A 24198-nucleotide genomic window follows, 5' to 3' on the forward strand; every position below is an offset into this window, starting at 1 on the left:
GTGCCTGTTTTTAATGGTTCTCAATTTGCACTTCCCTAATAATACACAGTGGTGTTTTGTTAATAGTTGCTTATTGGTCCCTAAAAAATACTAGTCAGTTCCAACAGAGAATTGTACTAGCATGATTCCATTTGAGGCAGTTTTCAATGGAAGAACTACAAAATCGATGAGCTAGGACATTGTCTTCTGAATTTGTGTATGTATGCATGTCTAATCATATAGGTACACTAGGGTGCTTTGGAGACTTGAAAAAGTTCCGGCGGCTCAGGTGTAAAAATGCCTGCATTCAATATTGGAGTGTCAGGGTTCAGTGCTTGAGCTACTGGCTCTAGCTTCCTGTTTATGCATTGGCTAATGGGAGCATTGATACTTCCGTGGAGTTTCAGTCATCCTCATTGTTCTTGGCTGTAGTGCCAGCTAGTGCAGGGATTTGAGGAATGAACTGGCAGAGAGGATCTCTTTCATTCTCTTCTCCCCTCTCCTTTAAAACAGATTTTAGGAATTCTCTATAGAAAATGTATTATGGAAAAATATGCATGAATTTCATACTGAAAAAAAATTTAATCCCGTTTTTCCTTTTACTTTTTGAAGTGTTCTCCAGTGTTGTAGTTGTGGTGTCCCTTTTCAGAACTTCGTTGCTTGCCCTTTTATCAGCTTTACAGTTTGAAAAATAAAGGTTTGATTTTGGATTTCTTCTTTCAAGGTTGGTGGTGTGGATCCAAAGCAGCTGGCTGTTTATGAAGAATTTGCACGTAATGTGCCTGGCTTCTTGCCTACCAATGACTTAAGTCAACCAACAGGATTTTTAGCTCAGCCTATGAAGGTAAATACTTTAATTAAATCAAACATTTTACAATTTAATTTCCCTGTTACCTTTCATTTACCTGTATCTCTTCATGAGAATAACAGAAAAATGTTTACACTTGTTGCAATTAGTTACATTTTGCTTAATAACAATTCTTTTTTTAACTAATTTTTTTTTTTAAATTTTATGACACAGTTTCATAGGCTCTGGGATTTCCTCAGCCCCTCCCCAATCCTTCCCCCCATATTGAATTCTTCCATTTTGTTACAGTAGTACAGATCATATCCAGTCATGCTTCATTCATTGCGGGTATGGACCATGTGGAGGGTCCAGCATCTTATTGTCCAGATAAATTCATCAGTTTCATTGGGAGACCATCCTTGGTCTGAAAGAAGAGCTGGTACAATATCATCTGCTCCAATGAGATGTCACTACACAACTTCAACTACAGGAAGAAATATCGAAATTAATAGCATCATGAAGTTAATTAACATGATATTGTGTGACCAATATGTTAGAATATGCAAGTTCTTAACCACATCATGTAACTACTTCCTTGGCATCTCAGTTTTGGTATATGCACAACCAGCTGCTATGAACATTTTTTTTTCTCCTAAGGTAACATGTTTTTGAGTTTAACCTAAATCAGAGTGGCACAAGGAGAGTAGAAGGATCAACATTTTGCTTAATAACAGTTCTATATGACATACAAGGAATACATTTTAAGTCTTTTAGGTTGATTCAAATGATAATTTTTAGTGAATTTTAGTACTACCATCATGAGAAACATCCCCCCCAAACCAATGCTCCTTCCTTGTTCTTTGTTGTTGTTGCTGTTGTTTTTAGAAAGGTAGATTTACAGAGAGAAGCAGATATAGAAAGATCTTTCATCTTCTGGTTCATTCCCCAAGTGGTCCCTCTGTATTAGCCACCGAGCCAAGACAAAGCCAGAATCCAGGAGATTCATCTGGATCTCCCACGCAGGTGCAAGGTCCCATGGTCTTAAGCTGTCCTTGACTGCTTTCCCTGACCACAAGCAGGGAGCTGGATGGGAATTGGAGTAGCCAGCAATGCGTTGGCCCTTATATGGTGTCCTGATATATGCAAAGCAACGATTTGGTTACTGAGCCTTCCCACTGGACCTAGCCCTCAGTGCTTTTTATAAAAATATATTTTAAGCATTTGCAAGTCATTTAAAGAAAAGTTGAAAATACAGGGACACTCAGATGAGCAGTTCCACCAGGATCCCACAGACACCCTTGCCGTAGGCACAGGAGCTAAATGAACTCCATCAGGCTCCTTTAAGTTAATTTCCTTACACAGCTAGCGCCTGAATCTAGTGCACAGTGTCTTCTAATTGCCCACAGTGTTGTTGAATGACCCCTTCCCTACACATGGCTACTTATCCTGAGCTCCCCTGACCTATGCCTTTTTTTGTTCTTGTTAAGACTAATAACTATTAGCACAGTTTTTTCTTCCTTTGTTAAAAAAAAACTTATTTTTATTAGGAAGTCAGATATACAGAGAAGAGGAGAGACAGAGAGGATGATCTTCCATCCATTAATTTACTCCACAAGTGACCAAAACGGCTGAGCTGATTTGAAGCCAGGGGCCTGGAGCCTCTTCTTGGTCTCCCACATGGGTGCAGGATCGCAAGACTTTGGGCCTTGCCTGAATGCTTTCCCAGGCCACAAGCAGGGAGCTAGATGAGAAGCAGAGCTGCGAGGTTAGAACCAGTGCCCATATGGCATCCCAGTGCAAGGTGAGGACTTCAGCCGTTAGACCACCATGCCAGCCCCTTATTATTCATTCCTCCCCCCCCCCCCCCTTTTTTGTATTTTTCATAATCTTCACATAGTTAGGACACAAAGGTTCAAGGGCTACAGGAAAGTGGGTAAGACTATTACTTCCAGTTTTTATTCCCTGTATCTGGGGTAAAGCGGGAGATAAAGGAGAAGCCCCACCCATCCCAGGTGCCTGATGTGGGGCATGCTTCAGAGGTCTTGCTGAAGTGGTTTTGATAGTTCAACAGTTATGCATGAATTGCTGTGAATCTCGCCGTTCCAAGCATGATGAAGTTGCTGCAGAATCCACTGATTGACGTAGTCCGCATTAGAGTCTCAATTTGCCCAGATTTTTACTGCCAACATGTTGCTGGAATAGTTGGAATAGTTGGTTGATTTGTTCTGTCCTCTATTGTGGTGCCAGGTATCCTCTACAGGGTCCGATAGGCTGCAATATCCTCCATGTGCCCTTGGTCACACTCTCCACCACTCTATATGATCCTCTTAGGAGACTCAGCTTTGACACATGCTCTCCATGGCAGACCACAGAACCTGTACTTCTCTTCATGGTTAGGCTTCTGAGTTTGGCAGTTCGACTGGGGAGATCCCAAAAGGAATTTCGTCTGAGGTGATCCCAGACCAGATTCTTGTGTGTACTTGCAAGTACAGGACCTGGTACAGTCAGTCCATTGCCCCAATCAGCTGGTGGTTCTGGGGTTTAACTTGACAGATTAAGCCTCCAGTGCCAGGCTCTGTTAATTGATGCTGCGGGTAAGCCCAACAAACCCTCTCCCACTCTTATTTTTGTTTGCACAAGTCGAAATTTCCATAGTTAATGAGTTGCTTTTTTTAAAGATTTATTTTTATTGCAAAGTCAGATATGCAGATAGGAGGAGAGACAGAGAGAAGATCTTCCATCCAGTAATTCACTCCCCAACTGGCCGCAATGGCCAGTGCTGCGCCGATCCAAAGCCAGGATCCAGGAACTTCGTCTAGATCTCCCATGCAGGTGCTAGGCCAGCATGCCAGGCCGTATTATTATTCATTTTTAGCAACTGATAAATTGGTGTTATCATTTTTAAAGATTTAGTTATTTTTATTGCAAAGTTAGATATATACAGAGAGGAGCAGAGGGCTGCTGGGATATTAACCGGCCCCGTATGGGATCTGGATCATTCAAGGCAAGGACTTTAGCTGGCATGCTACCGTGCTGGTCCCAGCAATATTTTTTCTAAAAAAAGGGAAGAAAATGAAGAGAAAAAATTTCCCCCTTAATGTATTTGAGGGTAAGATGCTGACCTGGTGCCCTTATTAATACTGAGTCCTTTCATTTGGGTTTCTTCCTTGATGATGTAGTAGTCTTTAAGGGCTAATTCATTTGATCTTGTTCACATTTTGCCAAATTAATGTGCTTTCTAAGTCCTGGCCTCAGATCGGCACAGCACCCGCTGTTTTGGTCACTTGGGGAGTTAAACTTCCTCTCTTTTTCTCCTCCTCTCTGTATCTGGCTTTGCAATAAAAGTAAAGAAATCTTAAAAAAAAAAAAAAAAAAGACTGCGTGTAGTTCAGGAATAGGCCCTTTTTGGAGATAAATTTTTTTTAAAGGAAGAAATACAGTAATAGATCTTTGATTGGTACATATGGTGTTTTTATCTGTCTCATTGGATTTTGTTTGTTTGTTTTAAATAGCAAGCTTGGGCCACAGATGATGTTGCTCAGATTTATGATAAGTGCATTACAGAGTTGGAGCAGCACCTGCACGCCATTCCACCAGCTTTGGCCATGAATCCTCAAGCTCAGGCTCTTCGAAGTCTTTTGGAGGTGGTTGTGTTGTCTCGAAATTCTCGGGATGCGATAGCTGCTCTTGGATTGCTGCAGAAGGTTAGTTTCTAAACTGGTACTTTAGATGAACACTGATGTGCAAATACTTAGTGATCTGCAATTTCATTAGGTTTTTAAGGATGAGCAGAAATTGTTATGATGTTGAAGTAGGTGCTTCCAGGTTATAGTATAAACGGAAGTGACCAATTTGGACATCTGTGTTCTTCCTCAGTGAAATGGTTTATGAAATATAATTACAGAGTCATGAGTTTTCAGAGATGAGTTATTCCAAGTATTTGGCATTGAGGCAAGGTTAGGGTTGGAATCCTTTTATATTTACTCTGTAGGGGTTGTAGAACCTCTTCTTTTTTCTTTCATGGCATCGGACAGTTGAAAATGATATTTGCTCTCAAAGCTATGGAAGATATATTGTGATTTATGTTGAGATTTGGCTTCTTTGTTAGTTGGGCTGACTACATATTTTCAGTGATTCGGAACACTTTGCCCCACAGGCTGTCGAGGGTTTACTAGATGCCACAAGTGGTGCTGATGCTGACCTGCTGCTGCGCTACAGGGAGTGCCACCTCTTGGTCCTAAAAGCTCTACAGGATGGCCGGGCCTATGGGTCTCCCTGGTGCAACAAACAAATCACAAGGTCAGTGGAATAGCAGTACTGGACTGTCCTTTGATAAATGTGACCCTCTTTATGGCTAGTTTTCCTTTTCCAGAAGATAAGTGAGTAATTTATATTTGTAATTTTAGAAAGCAGTAATGTTGAATTATCTTTTTTTCCTTTTGCTTTCCATTTTCTCCCCTTGGTGAACACAGAAAACCAGTTCTTTGTTTGGAGAACAAATACAGGTCTTTGATATAAGAAAAGTTTATTTCATACAAGTGTTTCTTCACATATGAATATTTTTATTATCTTAGATGAAATGCTTTATTTTTTCAGATTTAAAAAGAAAAGTTGGGATTTCTTAACACCAGCTTGTCTATTTTTACTTTGTTACTGGCTCTTTTAAAACTTGCAGTTGACTCAGATTTCCACTCAAAGCAATGAGATGTTTTTCCCTTGTATGATTCAATTTATAAAAAAACAAATCTTCTAGGTGCCTAATTGAATGTCGGGATGAATATAAATATAATGTGGAGGCTGTGGAGTTGTTAATTCGCAATCATTTGGTTAATATGCAGCAGTATGATCTTCACCTGGCTCAGGTATGGAATGAATACACCTAGACAAAATCTCAAGGAAAATGTTTTGTTTTTTTCTCTTACGTTGTGTTCATTGTGTTTTCTTTATTACCAGTCAATGGAGAATGGTTTAAACTACATGGCTGTGGCATTTGCTATGCAGCTGGTAAAAATTCTGCTTGTGGATGAAAGAAGCGTTGCCCATGTTACGGAGGCAGATCTGTTCCACACGATCGAAACTCTCATGAGGATTAATGCGCATTCCAGAGGCAATGCTCCAGAAGGGTGAGGATAAAATGCGCTGGGCTGCCTTTACATCCAGCAGTCTTTTAAGACAATGCTTCAGAAATGTATGTGCAGATTTGCTAATATTACATGTTACAATGCTTTACCTACGACGTAGGACAAAACTGAGCGAGTCCTAATACTGCCCCTTGAATTGGGAAAGCTTAACTAATTGCCTTGCCTTCTTGGTGTTGAGCAGAACTTACAATGCTAGACTCCTTGTCAGAACCTGTTGTTAGGACTGGGCTCTGCCACCATAAAGATTTCAGAATGCTGGACTTGCCTTTCCTGGTTGTTTTATATAAAATGGACTGATTGGGTATTAAGAGAAATTACATATAAAATTAGCAGCACATGTAGTGGACACACAGTGGGTATTTGTTAGCTCTGATCATTAGGTCAATTTTCAGTGGGCAACGTGGTGGTGGTGCTATTAAGTATCTTTACTGAGAGGTTAGTCATTGATGATGATGAGACCAAGGATAGTTTAAATAAAGAAAAATTTAAGTGATGTGATCATTATCCCACTTGTGCATTTCTTCTAAATAATCAACTTGTCCAACTGCATGCTTGTGAAATTGCAACCATGAGTAGTAGACTGATTTTCATTCTGGATTTATTGTACTAGATTGCCTCAGCTGATGGAAGTAGTGCGATCCAACTATGAAGCAATGATTGATCGTGCTCATGGAGGCCCTAACTTTATGATGCATTCTGGAATTTCTCAAGCCTCAGAGTACGATGACCCTCCAGGCCTGAGGGAGAAGGCAGAGTATCTCCTGCGGGAATGGGTGAATCTCTACCATTCGGCAGCAGCTGGCCGTGACAGTACCAAAGCTTTCTCTGCGTTTGTTGGACAGGTAGAGCTTTTGGAAAGAAAGGTGCTTTTTATTCAACATATGTAGGTTGTAATATCTCCTATAGTAACTTTAGTAGTATTATGTACTTGTGGTTAGACTGTTAGCCTGCAGATTCATGCACGCTAACAATGTTGTCGTGTCTTCGTTTACATTAAGATTAATACACCTGTGTTCTCATCCTTGATTATTTTTTAAGGCTGGCATTCCTTTACCCCTGTAGCTCTGTTTATACCTTTTCCATTGTCACAGCCACAAAAATACAGTGAATCTGGTAATGAAACTGTCAAAAATGGTTTTACTAACTTGAACATCAGCTGTGATGGGATTATTCTTTCCAATAGTGCATGGTTTTTCTCTGTCAGCATATTAGCATTTAAAGTGTTATGAATCAACTGCCGCTAGAAATTATTTAGGGGAAATATTTGTGAAAAGGATGAAGGCAAAGAGCCATACATAATGCCATGCTGTTTTATTATCTTTGGCTGCTTTTAGTTAGTGAGAGAGGTTAATACTAGTAGTCACTGTGTCCTAATTATATACTTTTCTTGTATTAACTGTAGAATTTCTTTCTAATACAACTTTCAGTGTTTGTTTAGTGTGAGCCTTCTACTTATTTCTACAGGGTGACCTTTGTTTTTAAATTGAAAACAAATACTTCAGTAATTTTTTAAATAAAATCGATTTAAATTTATTTATTTTATTAAATAAGAACAGATTTTACTTGGAGAAGGGATACAAATCCTCTGACTTCCTGGTTCCCGACATGTATGCAAGGGCCCAAGGAATTGAGCTATTCTTTGTTGCTTTCCCAGTCCATATGTTGGGGGAGGCTCAGTCTACTACGCCATGGTGCCGGTCCCATAATTACATGTATTTTTTAATGATTCAATTTCTACAAGTTGTTAGAATTACAATTACTTTTCAATAGACTTCTTATGAAAATGTTAAATAGTAATTATATTTCTTCCCTAAAATAATCTGGGGAGCTATGAGACATAATATGTTGAAAAAGTATTACTGCTGTCTGTTTGTTTGATTTCCGAGTTGGTGTAACAACACTGAATTAATTGTGTTTTGTGATCATTGCTGTTTCATGGGTTTGGATGTGGCATCTATCTCAGCTCTTCCTGTCTTTCTCTCTGTTCTTCTTGGAAAAAAAAAATAATGTATTTGTTTCCTTCTGCATTCCTTGAGAATTCTTCTTTACTGTCATTGTGCCTTGTTGCTTCAGATTTTAATGTAGACACAATTCCCGTGCCACTTTTACGTCCCTAGCAAGGTTACATTACACTGCTCTCTGTAAATTCAGCTGTCTTATCAGTTACCAAGGGAAAGTTGCGTTGCTTATAACATTTTAAGATAACCTTGAAGGTTTCTTTGTGTGCTTTGCGTCTTTAATATTGCTACCTTCTTCCTCTGTAAAATTAATCCTTATTTCACTTGTCAATTGGTTTTTTTCATACTAGTCATGTAACTTGTGCTATGCTTCACATTTTGATCATGCCGTATTATTTATAGTGTTTCCTCACTTTCATGTAAATATGCCTTTTCTGGTAGTTCATTATATTAAAATAGTGATGATCTATTTAATATATAATTGAGTTTACGCTAGCAATAGCTTGTTGGAGTTTGAAATGTTTTGATATTGATTTTCAGTAGGAAGAAATTATGTTAATTGGTGCAAAATTGTACAATTTTGGTGGAAGTAGTCATTATCCAGAATGTCTATTTATCAACAAGTTATGAGAACTTTTATTGTTTTCTAAATTATTTGGTAACATCTTACCATTCAGAGTTGCAGTTATATTCTCAATGTTAATATCTGTCTTCTCCAGTTTTTACAACTGGAGGAATTCTGTCAGGATTTTGCAATAATAAAGTAATTACATTGATACCCGTAAAAAAATGAGAAATGTGACAATATGCATGAAAGAATATCATTTAAACATGAAATTTGAAAGATGTACAAAGTTGAGTCATATCTATTAGCTCATGTGTCTCCCTATTTTTTGTTTCCATTGTAGATGCATCAGCAAGGAATACTGAAGACAGATGACCTCATCACACGGTTCTTTCGTCTGTGCACAGAAATGTGTGTTGAAATTAGCTACCGTGCCCAGGCTGAGCAGCAGCACAACCCAGCTGCTAATCCCACAATGATCCGAGCCAAGTGCTATCACAACCTGGATGCCTTTGTCCGACTCATTGCACTGCTCGTGAAGCACTCAGGGGAGGCCACCAACACTGTTACCAAGATTAATCTGTTGAACAAGGTCTGAAATCCTTTTTTAATTTTCATTGGAAAGGCAGTGTGATGCCAGTCATTCGGGATTAGGGCCTCATGTTTATGACCTCATTTAACCTTCACTTTGTGTTTTATGTGTATATTTTTAAAAAACTTTTATTTTAAATTTTTGTTGGGGGCCTGGCATGATGGCACAGTGATTAAGGTCCTCTCCTTGAATGCCCCGGGATGCCATATGGGCGCCAGTTCTAATCCCGGCAGCCCTGCTTCCCATCCAGTTCCCTGCCTGTGGCCCAGGAAAGCAGTCAAGGACTTCTACCTCCAAGTGCCCCTTATGGGTTCTAGTTCTTATCCCAGCCTTTCTGTCTCCCGTGCAGTTCCTTGCTTATGATCTGGGAAAGCAGCAGAGGATGGCCCAAGTCATTGGGGCTCTTATCACCCACATAGTATCCCCTGTAGGTTCCTAGCTCTTGGCTTTGGATTGGCTTAGCTCCAGCTGTTGCAGCTATTTGTTGAGTGAGCCAGCTGTGAGATCTGTCTCTCCTTTCCATAATTCTCCCTTTCAAATAATGCTCCTCTCCCCAACTCGTGTAAAGGCTAAGAGAACAGTCGGAGATGCAGCTGTTGGATTGTATTAACATAGTAATGCTGGCGAAGTACCATTCTGGTCTCTAGAGTCTTTTAAACATTTTTAATAGCAACAATTATCGTCATTATCTCATTCCCTTTTTTTTTTTTTTGAATAATTAGAAAGTCAGATATAGACAGGAGAGGCTATCCTGTCTTCCATCCAATGATTCACTCCCAAGAGGTTGCAAGGGCTGGAGCTAAGCCAAACCAAAGCCAGGAGCCTGGAGCCTCTTCGGGTGTCCCACTTGTTTGCAGGGTCCCAAAGCTTTGGGCTGTCCTTGACTGCTTTCCTCGGCCACAAGCACAGAGATGGATGGGAAGCCCGAGCCACCGGGATTAGGACCAGTGCCTCTGCAAGTCAAGGGAGTTAGCCACTAGGTTACCGCATCAGGCCCCTCTAGAGCTTTAGTCTATAATTACTGAACTCTAACAATACACTACAGACGAATTTTGTGATACATGTTGTTTGTTGACTTGAATCTTTTCCTTTCATGTGAGACTTAGGATAATCATGACCTGATGTTGGCTTATACAAGTTCCCATCTGTATGTTCTGTACAGGTCCTTGGTATAGTAGTGGGTGTTCTTTTACAAGATCATGATGTTCGGCAAAGTGAATTTCAGCAGCTTCCCTACCATCGGATTTTTATCATGCTACTCCTGGAACTTAATGCACCAGAACATGTGTTAGAAACCATTAATTTCCAGACACTTACAGCTTTTTGGTAAGTATTTGGTTTTAAATGGAAAATAATAAAGTTTTAGGATATTCGAGGAACTCTGCAAGTCGAGGAAGTTCTCAGGAACTTTGCACTTTTGGGAAGGTTTGGTTTGTTTTGTGAATATGTAAGACAGAATTGCCTTTTCATACGATGTTCATTGTGTGTATTAGTTGTATGATGCTTCTCATGAAAGTTTTCTTCTTGCAGCAATACATTCCACATCTTGAGGCCTACGAAAGCTCCTGGGTTTGTCTATGCCTGGCTTGAATTGATCTCTCATCGAATTTTTATTGCAAGAATGTTGGCTCATACACCACAGCAGAAGGTGTGGCTGCAGTTTATCTCCTGTAGATGAAGCCCGTATTACCAATGCCTAGAAACTTCTATTACTCACTTAGTAAGACACCGTTCATAGAGAGAGCACTCGTATTTCAGACTGAACCCTCACGTGTACAAACAGTATCAGAACGGCAGATAGAGAATTGGACATCTTCCATCTGTGTCTCCCTCATGGGTGGCTTGGGCCTCAGTACTTACATGTTAGTCATCATTGCATGACTGCCTTCCTAGGCAAACCAACAGTGGAGCCAGCCAAAGCTCTAACCAGCACTCTGATCTGTCTGGCTATCATTGCAAGTGGCCACTTTTTAAGTTGAAATCTTTGTGCATGTGATTAGATGTATGACTAAATTTCTGAAGATTGCTGATTTTCACTGTTGTCACATGTAGCTTGAGTGTCCCTGGGCTACTTTATTTGAAGGGTTAATTGTTAGGGTATTTGGGAATAGAATGTAGGACATTTCTCTTCCATCTTGCATTTAAATTACAAATGCATACTGTATGGAGTACTCTTATCTTGCCCGTAAGAGTATATGACTGCTAAGTGTTGGAGGTAGTAAATTGGTATAAAAAGAAAAGGTGCATTTAGTGAATGAAATTCTAGGGGAGAGAAAACACAACGTAATGAATAATTATTGAGTGAGCATAATCAGTATGTTTGGCTGGAATCAAGATTAATGGCACAAATTCAGTGAGGTTACTTGGCAGGGGTTGAGTAGTTGGAGGTACAAAGGTATAGTGGAAGCTCTCATGTGTTGGATGAGTGTTTTCTACTATATATGAAAACAAAATTTCTTCTTTCCATTTTAAAATTTTAAACGATTTTACTTAAAAGGCAGTGTAGAGATACCTCTCACGCTCTGGTTCCCTCTCAGTGACTGTAAGCCCATTAAAGAGTCAGAGGTTAATTTGTATTGTGTGGGTCTAGTGGCCCTACCTACCATCTGTGGCTTCGGCTGCCCTTCTAGGCACGTTAGTTGGAAGTGGGATTGAAGTGTAGCAGCTAGGGATTGAACTGGTGCCCATAGGTGCTGCTGCTTCAGGCGGTGGTTCACTCCACTCTGCACAGCACTGACTTCTGTGTTAGTTTTGCTTAAGTCAAAATATTTTCTTAAATTTGTGCAAACACTTCATTTCACAAGTCATCTTTCGTTTTCTCCATAGTTAGTCCTTTGTTAAAGGCAGTGAGTCTTCAAGGGAGATAATATGTTAATATTTGTATTTGTGTGAGGATTAATAGCAAGTATAGTGTGGACTTTGGGCATTTTGAAGGCCATACAGCAAAGTTGTGACTCATTGTACATTTCTCTTTTTAAAGGGGTGGCCTATGTATGCACAGCTACTGATTGACTTATTCAAATATTTAGCGCCTTTTCTTAGAAATGTGGAACTCACCAAACCTATGCAAATCCTGTATAAGGTAATTTATTTGGATTTATATTGAAATAACTTTGAGAATTGGAGTACAGAACCTTCCAGCTGAAAATATATGGTCTTGTTTTGTTTTTCATATTAAGCCTGCAGTCTATAATGTACATTCAGAAAAGGACCAAAAATCATATACTTAGCACCCAGATCTTAAAGTATTCACACATTCAGTTGTGTTACCTTAGTTTTGCAACAAGTCATATGCCAGCAGCACATCAGTTGGCTGTTTTTCTTCTTGCCACATTGGTGTCAGTTTTTCATGACAGCCATTCCGGCAGTGATACGTTGGTATCTCACTGCAGATTCAGTTTGCATTTTCTTGATTTTCTGAGGTTTCCACATGCAGGTTGACAATCTGGAGGATCATTACGATGATGTGCTCCGCTACCTTTTGTTCATATTTTTATTGGATTATTTGCAGTTTTTGCATTTTTCCCATTAAATGGATTATATGTTCTTGGTGTAAGCTCTTTGTTTATTCATATAACCTCCACTTCAAAAAGTAGGTGCTTGTGACATTGTTTGTATTGTTTTCTAGTCCTCCCCACCCTCATCCCCTGCTTCAACCAGGTTTCTCTGTTGGGTGACAGGGTCCAAGTACTGCAGTCTTTCTTCATTGCTTTTCTATGCATGTTTGCAGGGAGCTTAATTGGAAGTTGAGTGAACTGTGACTTGTACTGGTATTCTAACATGGGATGCGTGTGGCTGCAGGCAGCAGCTTAGCACACTGTGCCACAATGCTGGACCAAGTTGCCACTTTTACCATGTTCATTTAAGGCTCCAGACTCCTTAAAGCCTAGTTTTTCATGATTTCTAGATGTAAATATTTTGATTAATCATCTGTGATACGTTGTTAGTGTTAAATTTTAAAAATCTGTAATTTTTTTTTATTGAAGTCAGATGCATAATAGGAAAACTGTTATTCCCATGATTCCCATGTTCTCAGTGTGGAAATGTCTTTGTTTCTGTCGAACAGGGTACTTTAAGAGTGCTGCTGGTTCTTCTGCATGACTTCCCAGAATTCCTTTGTGATTACCATTATGGGTTCTGTGATGTGATCCCACCTAACTGCATCCAGTTGAGAAATTTGATATTGAGTGCCTTCCCCAGAAACATGAGGCTCCCAGACCCATTCACTCCTAATCTGAAGGTAAGTATCCTCATGTGCTGCTGTGCCCAGCCCCAGCTGTACAGCTTGCACCTGTGTTAGGTAATGCTATTCTTCATAGTCCTGCTGTTTCTGATACTAGATAATGCCTCACATGAGCGCTCTAGTTGCAATTTTTTTCTATTATGTGATACTGAATTTGTTTACAGAACCTCAGCTTAGGGTGGGCAGTTACTTGCTGGTTCTCCCCTAGCTGGCACAGTGTCTCTGTGTAGCTACACTGTTGAAGCAGACAGGACCACCTTGCATCTCAGTTCCCATGGCGTGCTTACTGTAATTTTCATGTATCCTGGTTCCTCCCTCGCACCCCCACCTCTTACAGCTTAAAAAAATAAAGACCATCTTGTGTTTCTGGTTTGGGAATTCTTTTCCTTTTTTCTTTTTTAAGATTTATTCATTTTTTAAATTACAAAGTCAGATATACAGAGAGGAGAGACAGAGAGGAAGATCTTCCATCCGATGATTCACTCCCCAAGTGAGACGCAACGGCCGGTACTGCGCTGATCCGAAGCCGGGAACCAGGAACCTCTTCCGGATATCCCACACGGGTGCAGGGTCCCAAAGCTTTGGGCTGTCCTTGACTGCTTTTTCCAGGCCACAAGCAGGGGGCTGGATGGGAAGCGGGGCCGCCGGGATTAGAACCAGCGCCCATATGGGATCCCAGGGCATTCAAGGCAAGGACTTTAGCCGCTAGGCCACTGCGCCGGGCCTGGGAATTCTTTTCTTTGAATGAGGAATGATATTTTAGACTTGAAGTCCAAACTATAATTCCTCACAAAAGTACTTGCCCTTTATACCACATGAGAAATTAATATCATTTTTGTAGAATTCTAATTAAGATTTGTTAAGCTAGTAAAATGTGGCAAGAAGATTCTAGACCTTAGTAGTGTGTGTAAACATTTAATGATTCTGATTGTGATCCTTGGCATTTGTCTGGCAGGTGGACATGTTGAGTGAAATTAACATTGCTCCCCGGATTCTCACCAACTTCACTGGAGTGATGCCACCTCAATTCAAAAAGGATTTGGATTCCTATCTTAAAACTCGCTCACCAGTAACTTTTCTGTCTGATTTGCGCAGCAACTTACAGGTCAGTTGGTTTGGTTTGAAACTCTTATGTCTTATGTATGTATTTTCTGTGCATGATCCTCTGTTTAGCTAGTTGGAGGTAGTATTTTCAGAAAGGAAGTTACACGGTTAAGTAGCCCATTTCATTGATACAATGCTAAAGCTGTACATGAAGCAACCAGGAAAGCCACTGATTTTCTGCAAGGATAGACACATTGTTTACACAAAACAGGTTATCTTTAAGTGCATATAATCTTACTACATAATCCTGTTCTCATGTTTATTGTACTGCTTTGCAAGAGTTCATTTGCAACAAGTATTCTGTTTTGCTCACGCAGGTATCTAATGAGCCTGGCAATCGCTACAATCTGCAGCTCATCAATGCACTGGTGCTCTATGTAGGGACTCAGGCCATTGCACACATCCACAACAAGGGCAGTACTCCTTCAATGAGCACCATCACCCACTCAGCACACATGGATATCTTCCAGAACTTGGCCGTGGACTTGGACACTGAAGGTGAGTGGAGCCAGTGTGTTCTCAGAGTAAAATTCAATATGCTTATCACATCATGTTCCCAAAAATGTTCTAAGCCACAGCAAAGGCTGTGTTGGCACACTTAGATCTAGCTGATGATGACTTTATGTGTTTCATTGACAATTATGTTTAAAGCAGAGCATAAAGCAAAGAACAAAGGTGTGAATTAACCAAATCCTGCTATTACCATCCAAAGACTATGGTGTTCTATTAAGATTTTTATTGCAAAGTCAGATTTACAGAGAAAGATCCTCCATCCACTGATTCACTCCCCAAAGTGGCCACAGTGGCCAGAGCTGAGCCAGCTAGAAACAAATAACTTCTGGGTCTCCCACACAGGTATAGCTTTGAACCATCTCCTATTACTTTCCCAGGCCACAAGCACGGAGCTGGATGGGAAGTGGGGCTGCCAGGATTAGAACCGGTGCCTATATTGGATCCTGGTGTTTTCAAGGATGGGCCAAAACATTGGGATCCTGCACCCACTGGGAGACCCAAAAGAGGTTCCTGGCTTTGCACCATCTCAGCTCCAGCCATTGTGGCCACTTGGGAGTGAATCATCAGACCAAAGATCTTCGTCTCTGTATTCCTCACTTTCAAATAAAAATAGTAAAAATAAATATTTTTAAAGAAATGGTTCTTGATGATATTTAGACCAAGTAACAGAGTGAAAATAGTAGTATATGTAGAACATAGCAATATAGCCTCTTGGTTCTCAGCATATGACCTGGGAAACCTTAGCAGAACCCTAAAGGCCCTTTTAATGAGGGGTGTGAATATTAAGGCAACATTGGCTTTCACTTGTTGTGAATATTCCGATTTGTGTTAAGTGCAGCAACAGATTGCATATAGACATGGAAAGAATCCAAATGCTTTCTATTAAGATGTGAAAAAACATGTCAAAATGTAAGGCATCCACTAAATTACAGGGAAGATTTTTTTTTTTTAACTAATATGTCTTATTCAGGAATGAATACTTAAGTATCTTTTAATGTAGAAGATATTCAAAATAAAGAGCTTTCTGGGATCCTGAGGACTATTATTTTAAGGAACTGTTTCCTGGTGCTGTTCTTGGCAAGTCCTGAGTCTCCCTACTTCTTAGGTCGGTATCTCTTCCTGAATGCAATTGCGAACCAGCTGAGATACCCAAACAGCCACACTCACTACTTCAGCTGCACCATGCTGTACCTTTTTGCAGAGGCCAACACCGAAGCAATCCAGGAACAGATCACAAGGTAGGGCGAGACTTTTCATGTGCTTCAAAATGGTAGCTGCCTTGACTTTGTGGTGTCTTTTGTATAGATTTAATGTATAGTAGGTATTTTTTATAGTGCAGTAACATGCTAAATTTGAGATGCAGCTGAAATGAGCTGATGTGAAAGTAGGACACAATTAAAAAAATGGTTTTGATTGAAGGTCAAGAGCTTAATGTGGCAGCATTTTTACTGCTGTCCTGAATGAGGCAAGCTCTTTAATAAGAGCAGTTGGAAATGCGTTGCAGGCTGCTTTGAATTCACACAGCACTGGAGGCTGGGGAACAGGCAGACTGAGTGTTATTTGTGTTCCTACATGCTGGTCATGAGCCATCACCTGCTGGCACTACAGTCGGCAGCCCAACCAGGACCTTAATTTAAAAATCGCATTTTGGGATGCCGGTTATCCCCAAGTAGTGAGGTTAGATGCTATACCAAAAATTGTATTCTCTCCCTAATACTGCTTTTTAAAATGTTTCAATGTTACTTATTTAAAAGCAGAATTACAGTCTTCCATCTGTTGGATCCCACCACAGGTGGCTGGAACAGCTCGTTTCAGAAGCTTTTTTAAAGTCCCAAGGATTGGACTGTTTTTCACTTCTTGGATTGAAAGTGGAACAGCTAAGGCTCAACCTGGCACTCAAGGCATGCCAGCATTGCAGCAGCAGCTTAGTCTGCTCCCCTAAACACATGGTTTAAATGCACTTTTCTAATATCTATTGGGCAGTATTTATATTCCCAACCGCATGGTAATCTATGTGAATATTTAAGCCAATGGTTAGGTCAAAGAGCACATTTTCTGTATGTTGTGTGTTGCCCATTTTTTCCTACCTCCTATCTTTTGAAAGTTCTGAAATGCATAGTTTAAACTCCCACCTTAACAATGGCATCCTGTTCAAATCCAGATGCTCCAAATCCAATCTAGTCTCCCTGTTTATGGCCTGGGAAATTAGCAGAGGATTGCTCAAGTCCTTGGGTCCCTGCACCCACATTGGAGACGAGGAAAGTAGCTGCTGGCCCAGATTGGCTCAGCTCCAGCCAGTCTGGTGATTTGGGGAGTGAACCAGCAAGATCTCTTGTATTAAGAGATCAATTCAACTATCGTGGTATGCCCTGGAGAAGAGGGTAATGAAGTGGTTGTAATTGGTGCATATCTGTTAACACTGTTTTCTTTTCTCCAGGGTTCTTTTGGAACGGTTGATTGTAAATAGGCCACATCCTTGGGGTCTTCTTATTACCTTCATTGAACTGATTAAAAACCCAGCATTTAAGTTCTGGAACCATGAGTTTGTACACTGTGCCCCAGAAATTGAAAAGTGAGTTTTTTGTCTGAACCAAGCAATTATACTCTTCTATCTCTAGGTTGGCTCTGTGAATGAAATACACAATTAACTGCCTTCTGTTCCTCAGGTTATTCCAGTCGGTTGCACAGTGCTGCATGGGACAGAAGCAGGCTCAGCAAGTAATGGAAGGGACAGGTGCCAGTTAGATGGAGCCGTGACTTCATTGTAAAGATGTCAGCCTGGAGGCCCCTGGGCACGAAGTTCATGAACTGCAGAATCCTTTCCGCTCTTCCCGACTCTCCCACCTCTCTGATTCTTGGGCATTTCTCCAGCTACGCTGGGGTGGGCCTCCCTGTCTACGTGGGCACGTTCCAAAGTTTAAATGCATTTTTTTTGACTCTTGGCCAAAATTTAAAAGATGCTGTGAATATCATTTTGAATTGTGTAAATATATGAAAGAGAAAACCTTTGTCTGGAGTTTCATGGGTTTGTGCAAAATGTTTTAGAGCCTTCCTCCACTGCTTTCCCAGGCCACAAACAGTGAAGCAGCCACAACAGGAACCAGCACCCACATGGGATCCCAGCTGGGCCCTCCAAACCTGTTTTAAAGCTAATTTGTGGAGCACAGCTCCTCATTGGTGCTTGAGAACATTCCTTGGCCCCTGGGATGAGGTCATCCTGTAGGAACAGGAATTCAATCTTATGAATTATCCTATCACTGAGCTGAAAAACAACAAAGGACCAATACAACCCCTTTGGTAAGGATCTTAAATGTATTGGTTCCTGTGCTCTTTGTAGATGTGCAGTTTCTGGGCATTCGCTCACACGCTGTACGTGTATGCATGCGAGTCCATGCTGCCTCAATGTGAACAGCCCGGGGAAGCACCAGCTCTCAGCTGAGTTAAGATCATTCCCACTACCAAGCTGACAATCTTCAGCAGGGGGAAACTTAAAACGCCTCACCTTTAACGGTACTCAGGTTGTAAAACCAAAGGGCTCAAAATTAAAAGTTGATGTCTTACATGAGCAAGGCCTCACTGTCCTTGGTGTCTAGAGCAACACAGGTGGTCAGATCATCCAAGGGGGAATAACCCATCAGTAACAGGAAAGTATGATTTCCTCAAGATGCAGCTGGTTTGACAGGTTACATGTACGGTTCATATTAAACACTAGAATACAGTAACACCCATCCCTACTGTAACTACAGACTGGTTAAAAATGTGTTAAACTAATCATTCCAAAGCATGCTGTTCAATCAGAACCATCACCTAGCACACCTTTGCTGATTTTTCTTCTGGTATTTAATAAGAAAGTTGAAAGATTCAAACTTTAAAGCAACAATGGTTATCAGTTTAGAAAAACAGTTCTTACTGCTTACTCTAACTGGTCACCTCCAACAGCTGGTGTAAGATCATCTTTTGGCCATAACGAACCTGCAGGGCCCGCTGCTCCCGCCAGCTGAGCTGGGTGTAAAGCTCCTCATTGCTGAGTAAATCCTGCTCACTTTGCAAGTCTGTGGCGTACGTCTGCAGGGTCAGCACCACACTGTCCCGAAGGAGCTCTTTCCATGGCGCCTTGAGCTTGGAGATATTTTTGAGTGTCAGAGTGTCTTCTTCCCTTTCATCATTTCCCCGTCCATCCCGGTCTTTAAATTCTCTGAATTCCTCAGCAGGCATGCACAGTACCTAGAAATAAACATGAGAGCCTTTAGTTAGGTCACACCACCACGATATTTGTGCAGTTAACCTGACCTGGCCTTTTCTAATTGCTAAGGTTACCTTTAGTGTGGTGGTCAGCTCCTCTTCCGTCAGCACCTCTTCCCGCCCGATCACGAAGGCTCCCTCCTCCCCCACCATCTCCAGTTCACACAGGAAATCCCAGCGCTCGCACAGGAGCAGCCGCTCAGCATCCACCTTCACTCCTGCAAAGACATGCCACAGAAGCCACCGTCTACCAAAGGCTGCCTTCTGCGTCCACAGTCGTGTGCCACACCGATTTCAAAGCACAAAGGAAACACTCACTCTGTAATGCTGCTTCACGAACGGTGACCATTTGGATGTCAGCTGTGTCATCGGTGTTGTCAGGATACGGTTCAACAAAGCCGTACATGTGAATCAGCTGCCAATTGGCCATTTGTCCATAAGTGTTGAAAATCTCATGGCCTTTAGGAATGGGCTGAGTGGCCACCATCCGAAGATGATTCTGGGGCGAGAGGGAGAAGCTGAGGCAGCATCCTTCCCAGGCGACCCCTTGGAAGTGGCTCCCCTCCAGCAGATGTGGGTCAGCCCCGGACTGAGGCCCACCTCGGCTCCTGCTAGTCCCCTTGTATAGCACATCAGCCCCATTTTTATTAGGTGACACTCTGCTCACCCATCTTTAGCACTTAAAAAGTAGTCAGATGTTAGAAATGAACTAAGTGCCCCGCCCCCAATGAAATGGCAATCACAGTTACCATTGGTTTTACTGCCACCATCCCTTTCCATACAAAATACAGCTGATACAAAAGCAGTCATGGGATTATCTTAGAGCTCTGAGTGAACATCCTAAAGAGTGGGGTGTTGGATGTGAGGGTGCTCTGGTTATGACAAGTCACCCACTGATGCCAGGGTTGAGCTGGCTGATCCGGCTGGCTAGGCGGGTGTCCCCTTCCTCCCTCACAGCTCCATGCGTGCCCCACCGAAGCTGCGTGCTCAGGACAGCCACCACCCCTGCTAGAGGACCTGTCTTCCGTCAAGGGCACACAAACAGCTGCACGCCCTTGCTAGAACCTCCAAGGAATGGGGGGCCCAGGTGCAGTGCGCAGGCCACATGGCGCACACAGCAGCCCCTCCCATTCCAGCACTGCAATATCGAGAAGTTAACTGCAACTTTGAGGACTCTGAGGTGTTTTGCGTTTAAAAAAAAAAAAAAACAAAAACATTTTACTGTAATATACATACAAAAATATATAAGGGAGAACTAAATTTCACCCACTCACTTCTGAAGAGTAGGGAAATGGAGCCCAATGAAACAGCGCTTTGAAGCAAATGCTCAATCACCAATGCACATAACAAGAACTAGGTGGGATCCACTCACTGCAGAATATTCTAGATTGGCATTGTGATTGGCTAAGTGGTTTAGAATGTCTGCTGCAGGCACCATCAAAGGGGCGTTTGGCTCCTTCTCATCCTCCTCTTCCTCCAGTGGTTCTTGAAAGCTGCCAGAGAGAACTAGGCTTAAGGCTCAGGCCTGAGGCACGCGGCTGGAGCTCATTGTCTGCCCCCGCACCGCCCAGGCTGCTCACCTGTAGGCCATGACCAGGGCCACGAGCTGGCGGTAGAGCTCCAGGGAGCGGACCTTGGGGCTGAAGAGATCAGGATGGGCTTCCATGAAGGGCAGCACGATGGAATGGTACTCGCTGCGGATGTTGGCCAGGTCCTTCTCCACGGCCTCGGGCACTCCAGTGCCCTGTAGCAGCCGCCGGCGCTCCTCCTCCGGCCTGCAGCGACACTCCCACCCAGGCTCCCTTCACACACCTCATCGCGACCAGGCTGGGGGCCCTGGCCCGGGGGGGAGCGGCTGGGGCACGCCTCCCGCAACGCTCACCAGAACATGGGGTGCTCCAAGCGGCCCAGCTCAGGCCAGAGCGCAAAGTAGGGGCGCCAGCGTGAGGCTGGAGCCTGTAGCTCGTGGAGCAGCGCCAGCAGCAGCGGCACCCAGCCCGACTGACTCTGCAGGGCGCCTCGCTCTGCGGGAAGACAGGGCTGAAGTCCCCGCGCGCGCCGCAGCGAGCCCGCGCTGCAGCGAGCCCGCACCGCGCCCCCGTGCCGCCCGCGCGCGCACCTCGCTCCAGCAAGTCGCCGATGGAGCAGGTGTGCTGCGACAGCACCGCGCTCCGCGGCACCGCGAACAGCAGCTCCCCGCGCTGCACGCTCTCCCGCGCCAGCATGCCGTAGCCGGCCACGGTGCCCTGCCGACTCACTTCCACCTGCGAGGGCAGCAGCGGGGAAGGCCGGGTCAGAGCATCCCTGGGCCCGCCGCGCTGCCGCCGCAGCCCCGCGCCCCGCTCGCTCACCTTAGGACTCAGCTCCAGTCCCACCTGCTGGCACCAGCTCAGGAAGCCAGCCACGGGCTCCGCGTCGCCGCCGCCGCCGCCCTCCGGCCCCGCCACCTGGGAGAAGCGAGTTCAGCGCCCGTGTCCCGCTCCCCCGGGCCGCGCGTGCGCGCTGGCGGAAAGGGGCTCCGGGGCGCGGGAGGGACGCGCGGACCCGGAGGGACACGGCCCCGCGACAGAGAAGGCGCACGCAGGACGCCGGCCACGGCCCGCGGGACAGGGGTACACCTCGCGCCCGCCGCTCACCCGCGGGCGCTTCGCCTGGCTCGCCATGGCCGCAGCCGGGCCGCGCTTCCGGCGTCCGCGGCCCCGCCCCCGGGGCGGCACGCTGGCCCCACGCAGGCGCCGGAACCACGTGGGGCGAGGCCGGGCGTCCGCCGGGCAGGCGCGGTGGGAACCCGGGCAGGTGCGCTCGCTGCTGCTTGAAGACGTGCTCGGAGCGCCCGGGGTCTGAGGCTGGAATCAGAGAGCGCGTCGTGCGCGCACGGAACGGCGGCTCCGCGCTGCCTCGGACCCGATCCAGGGCCACGAGCAACCCGTGGGCCTCTCTCCAAGTGCTGAGGCTTCTTGAAGTCCGGGCACTGGAAGAAAATACCGACTTCAGGCTTGGCAGTCGGGCGGGGACTCTACCCCTCCTGGCAGCCGCTTCTCTGAGCTCCGTGGTTGGTCAAGCTGGAGCTGTTTGTGGGTGCTTCCGCGGGGCGTGGCCCTCAGGGCTCCTGCTCTGAGATCTTCAACAGACCCGCCTGCTGGTGCATCTGTGGACCATCTTCTGCATAGCACATGCTGGGTTTTATTTTTTATTTACTTCTTTATGAGCTGAGTCACAGCAGGGCGTGTTTATTGGGTAAATGAATAAATGATTCTGCATGGAGAAGTCGCATGCTGTGAATTTAAACATGAGCCGAATACAAGAGGCCACAGGTGTGGGCCCTGAAGCCAAACGCCCGAGTGAAGCTCTCAGCTTGGCCTCATTAGAGCAGATCCCCGCGGGGTTGGCTTTAAGGATGGAGAGGAAAAATGTGAGAACAGGAGTTAGATGAAAACCTGGCAGAGCCCCCCTGCGCACTTCCCCAAGACTCCCCCCACCCTCATGGCACCAGTCCAGCAGCCGAGCCCTGTGACCCGTGGCCTGGCTTCGTTCCCCTCTGCAGTCCCTGAGAGTCGATGAAACTGCAGTTAACACCTGCTTTGTTGACAAGGGTTTTTTTATTTTATATTTTGTCATCTCAAAGTCTCATGATAGATACCAGCCACCTGAATACACAAAGTTAGGCTATTTGTACAGAAAGGGAAAAAGAATAAACTCCAATGAAAGTTCACCTTGACCAGAGAAGAGACAACCTCCGATAGAAACCACACACAGGAGAAGCCAATATACGTACATAGATAGAATGTATAGGTATGTATAGATTTCTCGTCTCAGAGGACACGGCAAAAGAAAAAGTGTAAGGTTCGCAGTGCTATGCCTACAGTAAGGGAGAAGTTTACCAGCTTTCAAACAGTCACATAAGTGAAGAGCAGTGGGGACATTTTACCACTCTACCAGGCTCTAGAGCAATCCAGTGATGGCTTGGTTACAGAGGGGCGGGGAGGGAAAGGTAGGGATGCCTGGGCAGGGCGCAGTGGTGGTGGGGGAGGCCCCTCAGCCGCAGCACGCCTGCCCTGCCACAGCCCTGTGGTTTTCCAGCGTGCTGTAACACCTCCTTCTCTCTCTTGGGGTCTGAGACCAGTGGCTTAGGTGGCAGGATGGGGCTGGTGTGCGGCAGGGCGGGGGACCTTCTTCCTTTACCTGACCCTCGTGGGCTTTACCAGTCGTCCCCTCCCTCCCACTGCCCAGGACCCCCGCCAGCCCCTGCCCAAGCCTGGTCCCACAGGCATTGCTGGCGAGAGGCTGAGGGGGTCTGGCTGCCTCACACCTGTTCTGCCCAAACGCTCTCTTTCTTGGTGACACAAACAGGAAGTGTTGGTGTGTCTTTACTAGAACTCAGCCTGGTTTCACCGCGGCTACTGTCCTCTGGGAAGCCTGGAGGATAAAAAGGAAGCCTATATAGGAACCCAGCTGCCCTGCCTCCTCCACCTGCTGACTCCCAGCAGACACCCAGCACACAGGGTTCCTCAGCCCCACCCTGGTCAGGTCGCATGAAACAAGGTCAGGGGGGCCTTGGCTCTGAACTGGGCTCAGTGTGGGCTGGAGGGGATGGGATGTGATGCCTGTTCTCAGGGGTCTCCATGTTCCGACTTTCTTGGGCTCTGCCGCCTCGGCCCTACAGCACCAGCCCAGCCCAGCAAGCACCAGGAGAAAGGCTGCCCGGTTACAGTGCCCCCTTGTGGCTATTGTTGGGATGACTGTTGCCTGTACTACAAGACAGAAACAGGTGTGCTTGGTTGGAGAGGACACCCAGCTTTTAGGGGATCTGGGGTTGCTCACCTCCTAATGCTCCCACCACTGTCTCCTGGCTTCCATGCCACATCCACGCCCAACACGCCCTCATCTCAAACTTGCCTGCCCAAGGGGTTGTCCCTTGTTTGTGATTTTTGCCTTAGTGAATCTCTGATCTCCCCACTGCCCTGCCCTGGCCATGCCATGGCTATAGGGGATTGGATAAAAGGCTCCTCCAAGTCAGCCAAGTGGACAGGTTGAGCAGCCGGAGGAGAGGGGGAGAGAGCCCACCAGAGCCTCA

General features: G+C 44.6%; 2 protein-coding genes and 1 long non-coding RNA gene across 14 annotated transcripts in view; 1 reads left to right on the plus strand and 2 right to left on the minus strand.

Moving 5' to 3' along the window:
- Positions 1-17890, plus strand: part of CNOT1 (CCR4-NOT transcription complex subunit 1) — a 69760-nt gene extending 51870 nt beyond the window's left edge. For 5 of the 10 annotated variants that reach the window (XM_040982607.1, XM_040982611.1, XM_040982610.1 and 2 more), the window contains exons 34-49: positions 704-823; positions 4279-4470; positions 4923-5065; positions 5520-5628; positions 5720-5889; positions 6518-6770; positions 8774-9022; positions 10185-10348; positions 10553-10670; positions 12003-12104; positions 13089-13262; positions 14221-14370; positions 14687-14867; positions 15988-16120; positions 17320-17454; positions 17549-17890. In XM_040982607.1, the coding sequence (XP_040838541.1) occupies positions 704-823; positions 4279-4470; positions 4923-5065; positions 5520-5628; positions 5720-5889; positions 6518-6770; positions 8774-9022; positions 10185-10348; positions 10553-10670; positions 12003-12104; positions 13089-13262; positions 14221-14370; positions 14687-14867; positions 15988-16120; positions 17320-17454; positions 17549-17627 (2472 nt within the window). In that variant the 3' untranslated portion in view covers positions 17628-17890. Of the gene's footprint in view, positions 1-703; positions 824-4278; positions 4471-4922; positions 5066-5519; positions 5629-5719; positions 5890-6517; positions 6771-8773; positions 9023-10184; positions 10349-10552; positions 10671-12002; positions 12105-13088; positions 13263-14220; positions 14371-14686; positions 14868-15987; positions 16121-17319; positions 17455-17548 lie in introns of those variants that run through there. The other 5 variants (XM_040982613.1, XM_040982615.1, XM_040982614.1 and 2 more) reach the window with 3 other exon arrangements.
- Positions 17891-18132: 242 nt separating this feature from the next.
- LOC121158043 lies at positions 18133-23876 on the minus strand. The gene is made up of 3 exons (XR_005884133.1): positions 23865-23876; positions 23218-23223; positions 18133-18211 (listed from the first exon to the last, which is right to left on the minus strand). It is a non-coding gene; the product is annotated as an uncharacterized LOC121158043 (long non-coding RNA).
- On the minus strand, positions 18156-21790 carry SETD6 (SET domain containing 6, protein lysine methyltransferase). Of its 3 annotated transcripts, none has more exons than XM_040982620.1 (9): positions 21761-21790; positions 21476-21571; positions 21244-21388; positions 21007-21148; positions 20705-20899; positions 20497-20617; positions 19443-19623; positions 19200-19342; positions 18156-19106 (listed from the first exon to the last, which is right to left on the minus strand). In XM_040982620.1, exons 1-9 carry the CDS (start codon positions 21785-21787, stop codon positions 18801-18803), a joined length of 1356 nt encoding a protein of 451 aa, XP_040838554.1. In that variant the 5' UTR covers positions 21788-21790; the 3' UTR covers positions 18156-18800. The 3 variants fall into 3 exon arrangements, with proteins under 3 accessions (XP_040838554.1, XP_040838552.1, XP_040838551.1); XM_040982618.1 differs by having other exon boundaries at positions 21476-21556; positions 21665-21787; XM_040982617.1 differs by having other exon boundaries at positions 21244-21571.
- Positions 23877-24198: the final 322 nt, after the last annotated feature.

Source organism: Ochotona curzoniae, unplaced genomic scaffold (assembly GCF_017591425.1).
Source record: "Ochotona curzoniae isolate NIBS_2020 unplaced genomic scaffold, NIBS_Ocur_1.0 contig_3622, whole genome shotgun sequence".
Lineage (NCBI taxonomy): Eukaryota > Metazoa > Chordata > Mammalia > Lagomorpha > Ochotonidae > Ochotona > Ochotona curzoniae.